Raw genomic sequence first — 15,634 nt, 5'->3', positions numbered from 1 at the left:
TTAAAGGTATAACTTGATTCGGGTGTTTTATCCTGCAATGATTTTATTTTTCTTTAAACCTCTTAGTGGCTATTCTTCTTTGTCACATCCTAACTCTCCATGATCTTCAACATATGTCAACAGCTTCTCATCTATCATTGTCATATCTGCCATCATCCAAAGAAACTGCTTGTTCCCTAAAATATATGTGGTAAAATTCATAATTTACCTTCAAATAGCAGACTACATCCCCAACCTCTCATTGCCATCAGAGCTGATACCTATCAAAGATGATGACTAACTTTACCCAACAATACTAATGTTAAGGGTATGCAAGGGGAATTTTGTATGACTTCACTTAATTTGGTCACCTGTTTATGAATAACAAAAATGTTTTTTCTGGGCTTGAACCTGTGCCGGCCAGTGAATAAGCTCCTATTAGCACTTATTCTTAGGTAATTTACTGCTAAATATACCAGAGAAAAAATGTAAAGGAGTGCTAGGTTAACTAGCTCGCTCACCTATTGGTGTCGGTATAAAATTGGGCGTATAATCCAGAGGTCCCGCACTATTTAGATTCATCCACGACAAAGACCCCAATAGAGGAGAGCCGTTCAACCTCACTCGGCACCACCAACTCTGCATCCGCTCAGAACCCAACTCCTTTTTAGCACGCCTATGTTGTAACCCGCTTTTTTGTGCTCTCGTGTTTTGCCTTATTTTTCACTGGATTATGGCTTCTTCATCGGTTTCCCAGGAGACACCGTCTAAGTTAAGTACCAAGCTATGTTTTGCTGTGTTTTGAGCAATCTAGATCGTTTAATATTTAAATTATAGGAGTTTATTCTCTTCGATCATCTCGGTCTTGCTCGATTCCGCTTACAGTTGGTACTCCTGTTTTGAGAGCTTTTAGTTTCACTCGCGGTGTTACTAAGTGTATTAATTTTATTATTAGTTTAAATTTTATATGTTTTATTGTGGATATTCATTATTTAGCGTTTAGAACCCTTGTGGTTCATATTTAGGGCCGATATCAGTTACGTATCGTAGATGGCTTGCCGACCTTCGTTACTGGGCGGCAATTTTATTATATAAGCCATCAGGTTGTTGTCCTTTGGGATTTATTTATTATGTTGCATGCCTTGCCCTAATTTTTTATGTGTATATTTATATATTTTTCAACGCTATTACTTTTATAATGAATATTTGTGCTTATTACTCCGTATGATCTGTGTTTGGGGATCGTCAGTTGGTAGCCCTGCTGCTCCGTATCACGTGATCCTCCCCCAAGCTCCCCCTCTCGCTAGGTGGGTGGCTAGGCTTCTCTCCCCCCTCCCCTAGGGGACCGTTGCCTTCCCTCCTTTTAGAGGGGGTAGTTCAGTGTTTATGGACTTTGTCCTCCGGGTGTCCCGGCGGTTTCGTCTCTGTCTAGACGGGTTGGCCACCGGTCAACAGAGTAGGATCCCGGTGCACCCTATTTTATATTTACCTGTCACACTTTTATTATGTTATACGAAACCCTCCGGGTTCTGTTGGCGGTTCTTATCTACAGTTCCGCCCCCCTCTTAATTTATAACAGTTCCTATGAGTATATATGATTATATATGACAGATCACTATCCCGGAGTTCCTATATGTATTGGTTTATGGATGTACTTTTATTTCCCGGCCCGGGGCTTAACCTCGCTCCGGGAAATCAGACACCATGTGTCTTAATTCTTTGTTGCATCCTTCTTTATGATCCCGGCTCGACCGGAATGGATAGCTATACTCTAGTCTTAAGTTAGACTTATGTTTAGGCCCGGGTCCTCCGGACCCGCCCCTACTTAAGAGTATTACAGTTAAGCTCTAGTCTTAAGTTAGACTCATGTTTAGTCCCGGGTCCTCCAGACCCGCCCCTACTTAAGAGAATTACAGTTTCTCATATACTATTCTTTTTATAGATGGTGCATTGTCAGACGACGGCTTGTGCGGCTGTTCTTCAGCAGCCTTGTGGCCATACTGTATGTAGGTCTCACGCCCTCTGCGGAGTTCAGCTGGAGGACATCGTGGTCTGGCACCCTGATAACTGTATGGTCTGTTTTGACCTCATCACCACCCTCGGATCTGATTCGGTGAGTCCCGTTGGCTATATTGCCTTTCTAATTATTTTACCTTTTTTGGTATACATACACTATTTAGTAAGATTTCTATGGTCTTGAAGGACCGCCGGGAATCTTCCTTTTTGTAATTCCCACTATTATTTCAGGCATCCCCGGAGCAGAAGACTGCGGCTCGGGCCACACTGAAAGTGTGGGTTGGGGGATTTGCCCGAAACGTGAAATCTAAACAGCCTTACGTCCTATCTGAAGACTACTGTGCCATGATCTACCCTAATGCCAAGTCTTCAGCCGCTGTGGCTAGGCATGTTGCGGCACCCATCATTGCCGACATTGATGCCACCATAGCGGGATTCATCGACCAGGAACAAGATCCGTTGGATGCCCCTGGAGATCTGGAAGACAATGTGGCTTCCATGAACTTGGACGTTGAACCTATGTTGTTGGATGATCCGGATGCAGGTAGGGTGGTAAGTGAGGCAGGTGTTACCGGCGCTGAGATTCCTATCCTCAGCCCCGCTCTTTCTTCTTCATCTGATCTCTCTTCTTTCCATGGTTTTTCTGGGGACCGTGATTCGTCTCATCGATCACACCCGGTTCCCCCCAAAGATAAGTCTACATCGAGAACTTTGCCAAAAGCTCGTAAGCCCCACAAGGCTTCCCATAGTTCCAAGTCTAATACAAACCCGTCATCTAAGGCTTCCGGCTCCTCCTCTAAGTCTCACGACCCGGGAGTACAACCCGCCACTTCTGCTCCTAGCCCGGGCCTTTCCGAATCAGCCATGCTTCGCATCGTGTCGGAGATGCAATCTAAGATTGTGTCGGAAATGCAGGCCAAGATGGACACGATGTTCTCTAACATTGGTCAGAGACTTGGGGCATTAGAGCAAGGTGCTCCGGAGCGAGTTCAAAGCTCTCTCATCCCGGATGCCTCTAAGCTTCCGCCGTTTACCAAGAATAACCCTTGGCGCATGGCTCTTCATTCCCCATTCTCAGATGGGATGTTAACATTGGAAGGTCTTGGTACTCGTCCTCTAGAGGATTTTGAATTCTTTCCTCCTGGTCTCGCATTTCCATTTCATGGTTATGCCAGGCTTACTGAGGAAGCTCTGGTTCAGCTGGATAAGGTCCCCAAAGAGACTGTCATTTTCCCAAAAGAACAAGCCCAATCTGTTTGGGCTAGGTTTCTGAATGATATTGGTTGCACCAATACCATGTTAACGCCTTATAAGAGTTCTTTCACAATGTTCTTAATGGACAAGAACACCGTGACTCCATGCGTCAATAAGGTTGCAGAGCTTGCTTTCCAATATGCTCTGGAGGAGAAGCCCTTGCCTCCCATCCGAGAGGTGGATCCGATCTCCCTCCTTCTTCCTTCAGGTAATGAGTGTTGGGACAATGTCCATACCACTTTTACTTCTGGCAAGCTAACAGCGGACTGTGCTTCAGTTATGTTTAGTGAACGGCTTCCCCGTCTCCCGGAATCTCTTATTAAACAGGAGTATGATTCCCGCCTACATGTTGGTCGAACTTTGAACTTGGCCACGTCTACGGAGTCGATAGCCTTAACTTATGATACTGAGAGTATCTTTAAGTCTATCAATAAGGCTACTTTGCAGTCGTTATATTTCGATTTATATGACTTTGCTATTGCTAAACGTAGGTGCCGCAAACACGTCCTGGCTGAGGCGACTATTAGGCACGAGCCTAATAAACTTATCCGGTCCTCTTGCTGGGGTTCAAATCTTTTCCCTGAGGATCTTGTGGAGGAAGTCTTGGCAGAGGCTACTAGGGTTAATCAGAGCCTTAAAGCCCGTTGGGGTTTGACTCCTAAGCGGAAATATGATCCCGCAAATTACCAAGCCCGGGGTAGGAAGAAGCTCCGCCCGTATACCTCCACCCAGTTCCGGCAACAGCAGAGTAGTTCGTCTGCTCTCCGTCAGCCTCTTCCTCCATCTCCTGCTGCTCCTGCACAGCCTTCCACCTCTCAGGCTCCTTCATCGGACGACTATGTCACCGTTCTGCTCCCTAAGAGCCAGCTTCCCGGTGCCTCCACCACCTCTCCAGCCTTTAACCAGTCTTATGAGGCTCAAGGCTCTTCCCAGAGTTATAACAGAGGTAGAGGCTACCACCGTGGTTCAAACCAGAACAGAGGTAGAGGTAGATTCTTTCGCAAGGGAAAGAACTTCCGAGCCGGACGTGGAGGCAACTCCTCAAACCAATACTGAGGTGCAGCGGGTAGGGGGGAGGCTTTATGCCTTCCGCAACAAATGGAGGTTCAGTCCCTGGGCTTTCAGTATCATCTCCAAGGGACTGGGGTGGAGTTGGATTCAAGGACCTCCACCTCCGAACAGATTTCATCAACATTCCACTCCGGACCTAGTCGAATTTGTCCAGGACCTGTTACAAAAGAACGCCATACAAGAAACGAAACACCTGAAGTTTCAGGGTCGGCTGTTCAGTGTCCCGAAGAAGGATTCGGATAAGAGAAGAGTGATTCTAGACCTATCCCTTCTCAACTTGTCCATTCAATGCGACAAGTTTCGAATGCTTACCGTCTCGCAGGTGCGGACCTTACTTCCCCGTGGGGCCGTCACCACCTCTATCGATCTTACAGACGCCTATTATCACGTCCCGATAGCGAGACACTTCCGTCCGTATCTAGGCTTCCGCCTAGGGGACAAAAGTTACTCCTTCAAGGTGATGCCTTTCGGGCTCAACATCGCCCCAAGGATCTTCACAAAGTTAGCAGAAGTTGCTGTTCAGGAACTCAGAAATCAAGGGATTCAAGTAGTAGCCTATCTGGACGACTGGCTCATTTGGTCAGACACCTCCCAAAATTGCCTAAAAGCCACTCACAGAGTCATCCAATACCTTCAATCTCTAGGCTTCCAGATCAACTTCAAGAAGTCCCGTCTTCTTCCGAAATCAAAGTTCCAATGGCTCGGCCTGCAATGGGATCTTATATCTCATACTCTGTGTCTTCCCAAACCCAAGAGGTTAGAGATTGCAATGAACACCAAACGCTTTCTAAAAGACAAAGTAAGTTCCAGACGACTCCAAGAGAGGATCCTAGGGTCCCTTCAATTTGCTTCAGTGACGGATCTACTTCTGAAGGCAAAATTGAAAGATATCAATCGTGTCTGGCGTTCGAGGGCGAACCGGAAGCTCCGGGACAGGAAAGTCCGCCTTCCTCCCATTCTCCGGGAAAGACTTCTACCTTGGACAAGGGCCAACAATCTGTCAAAGTCAGTTCCCCTTCGATTTCCTCCTCCGAAGTTAATCATTCACACGGACGCATCCCTATCAGGTTGGGGAGGCTATTCTCAGCTCAGGAAAGTTCAAGGTCTTTGGTCTCCCTTATTCCGCCAATTTCACATCAATGTGCTGGAGGCCATGGCAGTTCTTCTAACCCTGAAACGTCTCGCTCCACCCGAGACAACACCTTCGTCTGGTTCTCGACAGCGAAGTGGTGGTCCGCTGCCTCAACAGAGGCGGATCAAAATCAGGGCCTCTGAACCATGTTCTAGTAGCCATATTCTCCCTAGCAGCCTCGAACCGTTGGCATCTTTCAGCTGTCCACCTGGCGGGAGTCCGGAACGTAGTGGCAGACGCCTTGTCCCGGACCTCCCCTCTAGAATCGGAATGGTCACTCGATCTAAAGTCATTCCGGTGGATTCTCTCTCGGGTTCCGGGTCTCCAAGTGGACCTCTTCGCCACGGAGTCCAACCACAAGTTGAGAGTATATGTGGCTCCCAATCTAGACCCTCAGGCCTACGCCACAGACGCTATGTCACAGAATTGGGACATCTGGGAAAGGATTTATCTCTTTCCCCCGGTGAATCTTTTACTGAAAGTCCTAGACAAGCTGAGATCCTTCAAGGGACGAGTAGCCTTGGTCGCACCCAACTGGCCCAAGAGCAATTGGTATCCTCTCCTGCGAGAGTTGAGACTACATCCTCACCCGATACCCAATCCGGTTCTGTCTCAGATAGTACAAACACGCGTTGTGTACGCTTTCTCAAACATTCAGAGCGCCCTAACTTTATGGACTTCATGAAGTTTGCGGCCATGCATGGTGCCAATATCGATCCTCAAAACACCCTGTTCTTAGAATCAGATAAACGGGATTCCACCATCCGCCAATATGATTCTGCGGTTAAAAAGTTGGCTAAATTTTTGATAGACTCAGACGTACACTGTATGGACTTGAACCTTACAGTCACTTTCTTTAGGACTTTATTAGAATCAGGTCTGGCAGCCAATACCATCACCACTATTAAATCTGCCTTGAAAAAGATCTTTCTAGTGGGTTTTAACATAGACTTAACCGACTCTTTGTTAGCTTCAATTCCGAAAGCCTGTGCCAGACTGAAACCGGTTACTCGTCCTACCCCGGTAACCTGGTTCCTGAATGATGTACTCAAATTGGCTTCTGATACCATTAACAGTTCTTGTGACTACATTCCCCTTCTCAGGAAAACACTTTTCCTGGTGAGTTTGGCTTCTGGGGCAAGAATTTCTGAACTGGCAGCTTTATCAAGAGACCCGGGTCATATTGAGTTCCTTCCTTCGGGAGAGGTCCTTCTTTCACCTAACAAATTCTTTTTAGCTAAGAACGAAGACCCTCAGAACAGATGGTCCTCCTGGAAAATTGTTCCCCTCACGCAAGATCCGTCTCTGTGCCCTGTTACTACTCTTAGGTCTTATTTATCCCGGACCTCCTCTAATTCCTCGGGGCCTCTATTCGTTAGAGAACAAGGCGGTACCATTACCATTAAAGGGATCAGGCAACAGATTTTGTATTTTATTAAACAAGCTAGCCCTGACTCTTTTCCTCTTGCACATGATATCAGAGCGGTTGCTACTTCGGTGAACTTTTTTCACCACATGAATTTTACGGATCTTTCCAGGTATACAGGGTGGAAGTCACCGTCAGTGTTCAAGAAACACTATCTTAAACATTTGGAAGCCCTTAAATTTCCTACAGTAGCTGCAGGGAGTGTAGTTACCCCCAGGTAACTCACATATTAATTCTTTGTCATTTTATCTCTCCCCCTTACCTGCCTCATTTATACCCTATTTGTATTCGTTGGTTTTGCACCTGATTACTATTACTATATTTGTAAATTTTTGACCTCTGAGTATCTGTATATATCATCACTCACGGCATTATTATACCTTACCTTTTTTGACAATTGTTCTACCAAGTGGATTTATGTTCTTTTTAAGATACCCTTATAGCTGTTTTTGGCACTCATCTCTGATTAAAGCAACTTGTATTTCCCTTATGTTTATGTTTTTTCCTTTATTTTGCAAGTTTGGTGACATTTCTCTTGTATATATTCACTGGCCGGCACAGGTTCAAGCCCAGAAAAGGGATTTTGACGTAGGAAAAATCTATTTCTGGGCGAGGGACCTGTGCCGCCCAGTGAACCCTCCCAGCTCCTCTCCCTTGGAGTCCCCAAACTTTGGGTGCTAAGGAGTTGGGTTCTGAGCGGATGCAGAGTTGGTGGTGCCGAGTGAGGTTGAACGGCTCTCCTCTATTGGGGTCTTTGTCGTGGATGAATCTAAATAGTGCGGGACCTCTGGATTATACGCCCAATTTTATACCGACACCAATAGGTGAGCGAGCTAGTTAACCTAGCACTCCTTTACATTTTTTCTCTGGTATATTTAGCAGTAAATTACCTAAGAATAAGTGCTAATAGGAGCTTATTCACTGGGCGGCACAGGTCCCTCGCCCAGAAATAGATTTTTCCTACGTCAAAATCCCTTTATTTTAGAGTAGTCCCTTACCAAAATGTTTTGCAATTTTTTTTTTTAAATTCTAACCAGATTATAAGTTATTCAATTATTTCCAATACTGAGAGGTTGGAAGGGAACCTCAATATAATAAGAAACTGGAGCATTACTTCAATGCCAAACATTCTTACATTTATTTCCATAAACCAATGAAACAATGTTTCAAACATCTGTGTGTTCATAATCCTGTAACTGTGTATGAGAAAATATTACAATATAGAACAGGCTCTACACTGATTTTGTAAATAAGTATAATTGGAATAAGAAAAAAGCATATTTAAACTATTTTTAAAAAGAAACTAGAAATCTCTTGATTAAACTGTGTTTTTTTAGGTTTTATAAAGATGGATTCGGCTTTGTATTTTATTTTCATAAGAGCCCCTAAAATAACTTTCAACAGTTTACAAGTTAAAACAAACGCTTGTAATCATTGTCACTGTGATTTCGTATGATGGACTGTAGAGGTTTGGACAAGGTTCTTCCTGTTCAGCTGCTATTTTCCTTGTGATCTTAGTAGGGAAAAAAAGGCATTTTTTCACGGAGCCAATATTCTATTATATTCCGACCAAAAGATATACACTACATTGTGTTATTGGGAATGTGTTCTATGGTCGCTTGAAATGTACCGTATTTTCCCCGAATATATTTTCAGTTTTTTTTTTTTTTTTCAAGTACATTACAGTATTTCAGATAAACTTTTATGGCAATTTGTCGATAGTTTAATACAAATGAAGGAAAAGATACAATTTCAAGTGGCTACTGAGCTATAAAATATTTTTTGTATAGGATCATTGGGTGTGTACATTATGTACCTGAATGTAACTTTACTTTCCCCATCAGACATTTATTGATATACAATACTTTCAAATGTGATTAGTCTTGATGGATTGCATAACAATCATATGAATAAGGCAAACTGTATTTTTTTAATGAATATTGCAAGATAAGTAGGCTAATACTGTATATTTCATTGTTAGCTTATTGAAGAATTTGCTGGAGCTTGCCAAAATTCCCGTCCTGGCGTGTTGCTTGATGTGTGGCGTGTTCACCGTATTGGAGATAAAAGGTAAATATTCAACGTCATTTACTGTAAAAAGGGGATGAACAGTAAGTTCGCCCAAAATATTTGAACAGAAAGCAATGCCAGTTATAAGTGTTATTAATCTCACTGAAGAAAATATATTCTTGAATTTCAGATAAAGTCCAACTTTCAATATTGAATGTAAAAAATAAAGGAGTGGAATATTTGTATGTAAAAAAATGAGTACAATATTTGTATAAATGATCTAAGAAAGATATTGGAAATTAATCTTCACAACATATTCCTAGGTAAAAACTTCCATTTTGTTTTAATGTTGGTATCACACACAATGCATAAAGATATATTTAGGAAAGCAAAACTTGGCTTAGGTGTGTAAGTATTTTAGGTTTTTCATATGTATTTCTTAATCGTTGTTCACATTTATTAGGTAAAGGCCAAAAGGCCACTCACTTTCCAAGCAAGCATCTGCAGAAGTGAATTTCCACGGATTAAAAACATGAAAAAACAATTTTAATTAAATAGAAAATAGAATAAAAAGAATAGAACCTAAACTGATGGACCAACATCCTTGTTAAGGGCAAAAAAATTTCAGTTTTGCAGTAAAAAAAAAAAATTACATATGTTATATAATCAGCATCAGAACATCTTAATAACAAAATAAGAAATTTTATGTTTTTAGTAATAACAGTAGAAGTTTAAATATATTGGCAAATCTAGGATCTATCAAGAAAGATCCAAATGAAATTTTTTAGAAATAATTAAATTATCACTTTTCACCCAATAACGTTGCATACCTAGAAATATTTAAATAATGCTTTAATTGCAAATACTTGTGTGACATTTTCCAACCTCCATTGATGGTATAGGATTATGTCAAGATAATGGGTTGTTTGAATTTTATTGTTTTACATTAAGCCTACTTTATGTCGGCATGCATCCTTGACAAAGTAAAAATATTTTTTTTTTTATTGAATTTTCCTACCTTTTCTATAGAATTACATACATACATACATACATACATACATATACATATATATATATATATATATATATATATATATATATATATATATATATATATATATATCCATATATGCATATATATATACATATACATACATACATACATATATATACATATATATATAATATATAGATATATAGATATACATATATATGTATATATACATCGTCCCGAATAATGGGAGTTTACTCTTATTGTCTTCAATCCAGTCAGAATTTTCTCCCCCCAACAGGCCACCCCGAACCTCACTTCCTACCTGCGCAAACCTGACCTCTCTTGTTTACCCAGAATGCCCTTGCGTACCGCTTCGGTCGACCTCAGGTCGCCATTACCCCATTCTAGCTCTGACCGTGTTGAAAGACACACGTCCTCGTCTCGCTTGCGTTCGTCAGAGTTTTCCCCATTCTTTGTGCGTTTCTTGTATCTCGTGGTCCTCGATTTCCATCATGGAATCTGTGAGAGTGCAACGTCGTTGTCCAGGTGTGATTGGTAAGCAGTGGTTGTTATGTACTTCATAGCGGGGCCATGTGTGTTCCTGGACAGACACGTGTGATGACTGTGTGGGCTGGACCGATGCCCAATGGGCCAAGATGGCCACGAAAAAGAAGAAGACCAAGAAGGACAAGTCGCCCTCAAGGAAGGACAGTGTTTCTCATCCTTCTGTCTGTTCATCCATGTGTCCCTCTCTGTCCCGTGTTACCCGCGGTAACGGAGGTAGTTTCCTCTGGGTCAGAGAGAGGTGACCGTGTGTCGGCCCCCAGGCCCAGGAGTCGTTCCCCTTACAAAACGGAAAGCGGAACCATCTTTTTGACCTTCCCGTCACGAGGGAAATCCACTGAGAAAGTTATTGGAACCTTAAAGGAGGTTATGTCTAATTGTGAGCGCCTGCTCCAAGGATGTGCGGCTCATCCAGCGGATGACCCTTATCCCCGCTCAGAGGTCCTATGTGGTAACCACGTGGGCCGACTCGTTAGTCCGCCGATGGAAGGGCGTTGGTTTTCAGACCCGATAGGTCCCCAGAGCTGCCAACCCTCCTCTCGGCGTGATATTCCGGCGGTTTATCCGCCGCCGGTGACCGGCTCCTCAACCCCTCCGTTGGTAGGGGAGCCTCCCTCCGCTCACGTAGCAGAAACTTTATCCTCTGCTCAGGTGGCCACCGCAGCAGACCCGATAGGTCTCCAGAGCCACCAACCCTCCGCCTGGCGTGACCTTAAGGCCGTTTATCTGCTGCCAGTGACCGGCTCCTCGACCCCTCCGTGGGTAGGGGAGTCTCCCTCTGCCCGCGGAGCGGCAACTTCATCCTCCGCTCAGCGGCCCACCATAGCCAATCGGTTCCCAGGGGAACAAGAGGTCTTTTCAGGCACCCCGAGAATGATGTTCAGGTCGCCGCTAAGGGATACTTCTCCGGGGAGGAGAGCTACAGACCCGGTCCCCCAGACCCTTGGGAGGATTTTTATCCGGTAGGCCAGGCTGTCTATCCTCCCCAGGTCTTCGAGGACCATTACCATCCACGCCGGGGAGGACCAGAGGACCATGTAAAGTGGCGCCACCCTTCTAGGTCTATCTCTCATACGGTTCGAGTCTCCGGACCCTTCCCCAGCGCCGAAGAGGAGCCAAAGAGAAGAGGGGCGGTGCAGAACTCACTCGGAAGGGAGATCAGACTGCCGGGAGAGGCGATCTCCGGACCCAGGGCAGTGTACCTGCAATAGAACACACTTATATTGAGAGGAGATTTCGGAGATGGGAGCCTGGGACCGCCAGGAGGACAAGGTAGTGGAAGAAGGGTCGTCGTTCCGGAGAGTGTTGGGTCTCATAAGAAAGTTCAACGACCTACCCGATCCCATCCCGGTGCTAGTTCGACCCCACGACACCGGTCTTCAATGCCGTTTTGGAGACCCTAGGGAGGCAAGGCCCTCCCTGGTCCTTCCCCTCTCACAAGACATCAAACAGAGGTTCAGAAGAATCACCGACGCCGCTACGCTGTTGAAAGAATCGAACAGGCTCCAGGGCGCACCAAAACTTTTACCCTTTCCGGAGGTCAAACACATGATTCTGTACTCCAGAGGGGACCTCCCAATGGCATCAGCCTTCAGAAGGGAACTTGGCTGCCCTTGCCCCCAGTTCCACGGAAGATAGATTGTCGGGCAGGACTGTGGGTTTTATGGTCCAGGAGGCAACATCCATGGAAGCGGCTGCATGGGCCTCTGGAGATGCGGCTTCCTGGCTAGACCTATGGTCCACTGCCCTGGTTTCCTTCGCCCTTGAGAACGATGTGAGGAACGGCCCGGCGAAGGAACAGTTCCTGGAGTTGGCAGTCTCAGGATTGAGAGCCATAGCCTTCTCAGCGAGTAAATCCTATACTGCAGCATCGAATTGGGTCCTGTGTAGGAGGGACGCCATCTTCCATAGGCTGCCAAGGAATCTCCCAGACAGGGAGTTGAGTACTCTTAGGGACACCCCCATTGTCAGGGAAGCTCTCTTCCCCAAGGAGCTAGTGGAAAGGGCACTGGACAAGTGGAGGAAGGAGAGTCCGCACCGTCATCATCTTCATACACACGCCCCCTATACTGGCCTTGTGATCAGGGTAGGGACAGGCCCCAGTCAGGTGGGCGACTTTCTGTACCGTCGGCCCAAGTCCCATCCTCCTCCCGTTAGGCTCCTCCAACTCAGCACCCCTCAGGAGGACAAAAGCCAGCCGCAGGTGGGAGAAAGCACAGAGCTCCTACTAAAAGAGGAACACATAACGACTGCTTCTTCAAGCGAAAGTAGGGAACGAGACCCCTCTCCCCGGTGCCCTTCAGGGATAGGGGGATGCCTCAGTTCAAGGTGGAGAAATTGGGCAGGGGTTGGGGCAGACCAGTGGACAGTGCGTGTTGAAGGAAGGGTACCGTATTCCCTTCAAGGGCCCCACCCCTCCTTTGGTATTGAGCCTCGAAACATCCTCCCTCCACCCCAAGGAGGAAGCACGTCGGAGGGTCTTAGAAGGGGAAATTCAAGACCTACTCCTCAAAAGGGCTATCCAGGGGGTGCCCCCTGGCCTACCAGGATTCTTCAGCCGTTTTCTCCTGGTGGAGAAGGCCTCAGGTGGTTGGCATCCGGTCATCGATCTTTCGGTCCTCAACCACTTCGTTGCAAGGACCACGTTCAAGATGGAAACGGTCAGGATGGTACTGGCAGCTATCAAGGAAGGGGATTTCATGCTATACCTAGACCTCAAAGATGCATATTTCCAGATTCCAGTGCACTCATCCAGCAGGAAGTTCCTCAGGTTCAAGTGGGAAAAAAGTCTTCCAGTTCCATACCCTCTAATTTGGCTTGTCGACTACGCCTCAGGTCTTCACCAGTCGTCTCCCTGGTCTCCCAGTGGGCCCACAAGAGAGGGATAAGACTATTGGGGTATCGGGACGACTGGTTACTCCTCTCAGGGTCCAGAGAACAGTTGTCAGAGCAGAAGGACGAGTTAGTGACCTTCTGCACGGAACTGGGGGTATTGTTCAACTGGGAGAAGTCACGACCCCCCTCAACCATGAGGACAGTGTATCTGGGGATGGAGATATGCTCCGTGCAAGCCAGGGCTTTCCCGACGAAGGAGAGGGTCAGGAATCCGGAAAGTATGGCAAAGCCTTTCATCAGGGGAAAATCGGCATCGTTGAAGGAGTGGCAGAGGCTGGTAGGCCATCTGGTGTCCCTGGAGAAGCTAGTTCCCAAGGGAAGGTAGATGCTGCGCCCAGCCCAGTGGGACCTGAAAGAGGTACAGGCCCTAGCAATGAAGTATCCACCCCCAAAGTTTACCCCGTCCCAGTCAACCATGGAGGCACTCCAGTGGTGGTTGAAACCAAAGAACAACCGAGCGGGAGTTTCGCTCCTGGATCCTCCCCCGGAAATCCTTCGGTTCACGGATGCATCAAGGGAAGGATGGGGAGCACACCTGCCATACAAATCAGCCGAAGGTCGGTGGTCATCGGAGGAGCAGACCCTCCACATAAATGAACTCGAGCTGTTGGCAGCACAGAAAGCTCTCGTCGCCTTGGGGAGTTCATTAGTGGGGAGAAGGGTAGCTTTGATGAGCGACAATCCCACTGCCGTTGCCTACGTCAAGAAACAGGGAGGCCTACAGTCCCTCCGGATCCACAACCTGACGGTAAAGATCCTATCCTGGTCCGAGGAGAATGCTATCTCTCTAACAGCCAGGTACATCCCAGGAAAAAGGAATGTATTCACGGATGGTCTCAGCAGGAGGGGTCAAGTGTTGCACGGGGAATGGTCCCTCCCCCCAAAGGCGGCAAGGGCAGTGATAGAAAAGTAGGGGTCACCCTGCCTGGACCTCTTTGCAACAAGGCTGAACGCAAAGCTGCTGGCCCGAAAGGGAGTGGTCCACTGACTTGAGGTCCTTGGCAAGGGAACCTCCATGGCCCCTGCCCTACATCGAGATCTTTTAAGGTAATCCCACTTCCAGAGGTTCCACGAAGGCCTCCAAAACCTCTCCCTTCACGCTTGGAGACTATACAGCATTTGCTAAGAAAGGAAGGTTACTCCAAGAGGACAGCCTTCCAGATGACCTCGAATCTTGGACATTCCTCGAGTCATACCAGTCGAGATGGGCAACCTTTGGCAAATAGTGCGACAAAGAGGGCATACAGCCCCTTAAGGCCTCAATACCAGTCATCGTGGAGTTCCTGGTACACCTGCGACTCGGCCGGGGTATGTCAGTACCAGCAGTAAAGGGATTCCGAGCCACCCTGGGCCAGGTATTCCTCCTCAAGGGCTTGAACCAAAGTTCCTCCAAGCGCCTCAAGATGCTCGTAAAAGGGTTCGAATAGTCCTGTTCCCCCCAGGACCCTCAAGGCTCCCTTGTGAAACATCATCAAAGTCCTAGACGCCCTGAAGAAGCCTCCATTCGAGCCTCTGAGACAAATTACCGACAGGGAACTAACCCTGAAGACTGTGTTCCTGCTCGTCCTAGCCTCAGCCAAGAGGGTAGGCGAGCTTCACGGGGTCTCAGCGGACGTCTCCCATTCTCACGGGTGGAAGGAGTTGGTCTTCAAATTCGTCCCCTCCTTCGTGGCGAAAACACAGAACCCAGCGGTAGATGACCCCCGCTTCAACGAGTTCGCCATCCCCGCTATTCCAAGGACAGTTGACCCAGAGGACCTTCTTTTGTGCCCAGTGAGGGTGGTGCGGAAGTATCTCTCGAGGACCTCCGCCCTCAGACCGGATATCAGGAGACTGTTTGTGACGTCGGGTTGAGTGAAGAAGGCGGTCTCTAAGAATACGATCTCCTACTGGCTCCGGGAGAGGATCCGAAGAACGTACCTGATCAAAGGGGAAACATCCCAAAGGTCCGCTAAACCTCACGACATCTGGGACATCGGCAACTCGTTGGCCTTCTAGAAGAACATGACGGTCGGCCAAATGCTGAGGGCAGGTGTATGGTCTAGACCAGGGGTGGCCAACCTATGGCGCATGCACCAACAGTGGCACATTGCACGATTACAATTGGCGCACTATACCCCAGAGATAAAGAAAATAAAATGCCTACTCTAAAAAAAATAATGATACTAATAATAATACTTTCCTTTATAACTGCGACATCTATCCACACTATCATATATATATATATATATATGTGTGGGTGTGTGTGTGTGTATCAAATGATTATATGTATAACTGCCAAATATGACCGAAT

The 15,634-nt window shown here is 46.4% G+C and overlaps 1 protein-coding gene across 1 annotated transcript in view; it reads left to right on the top strand.

The window, feature by feature from the left end:
• The window catches only part of LOC137615270 (protein mono-ADP-ribosyltransferase PARP3-like), a 352,885-nt gene that overhangs the window by 313,968 nt on the left and 23,283 nt on the right, over positions 1 to 15,634 (top strand). The window contains exon 10 of the mRNA XM_068344998.1: positions 8,860 to 8,948. Within this exon, the coding sequence (XP_068201099.1) occupies positions 8,860 to 8,948 (89 nt within the window). The remainder of the gene's footprint in view (positions 1 to 8,859; positions 8,949 to 15,634) is intronic.

Source organism: Palaemon carinicauda, chromosome 21 (genome assembly GCF_036898095.1).
Source record: "Palaemon carinicauda isolate YSFRI2023 chromosome 21, ASM3689809v2, whole genome shotgun sequence".
In the NCBI taxonomy this organism is placed as follows: domain Eukaryota; kingdom Metazoa; phylum Arthropoda; class Malacostraca; order Decapoda; family Palaemonidae; genus Palaemon; species Palaemon carinicauda.
The sequence above is the reverse complement of the archived record's forward strand: the minus strand, read 5'-3'. Positions and strand labels throughout refer to the sequence as shown.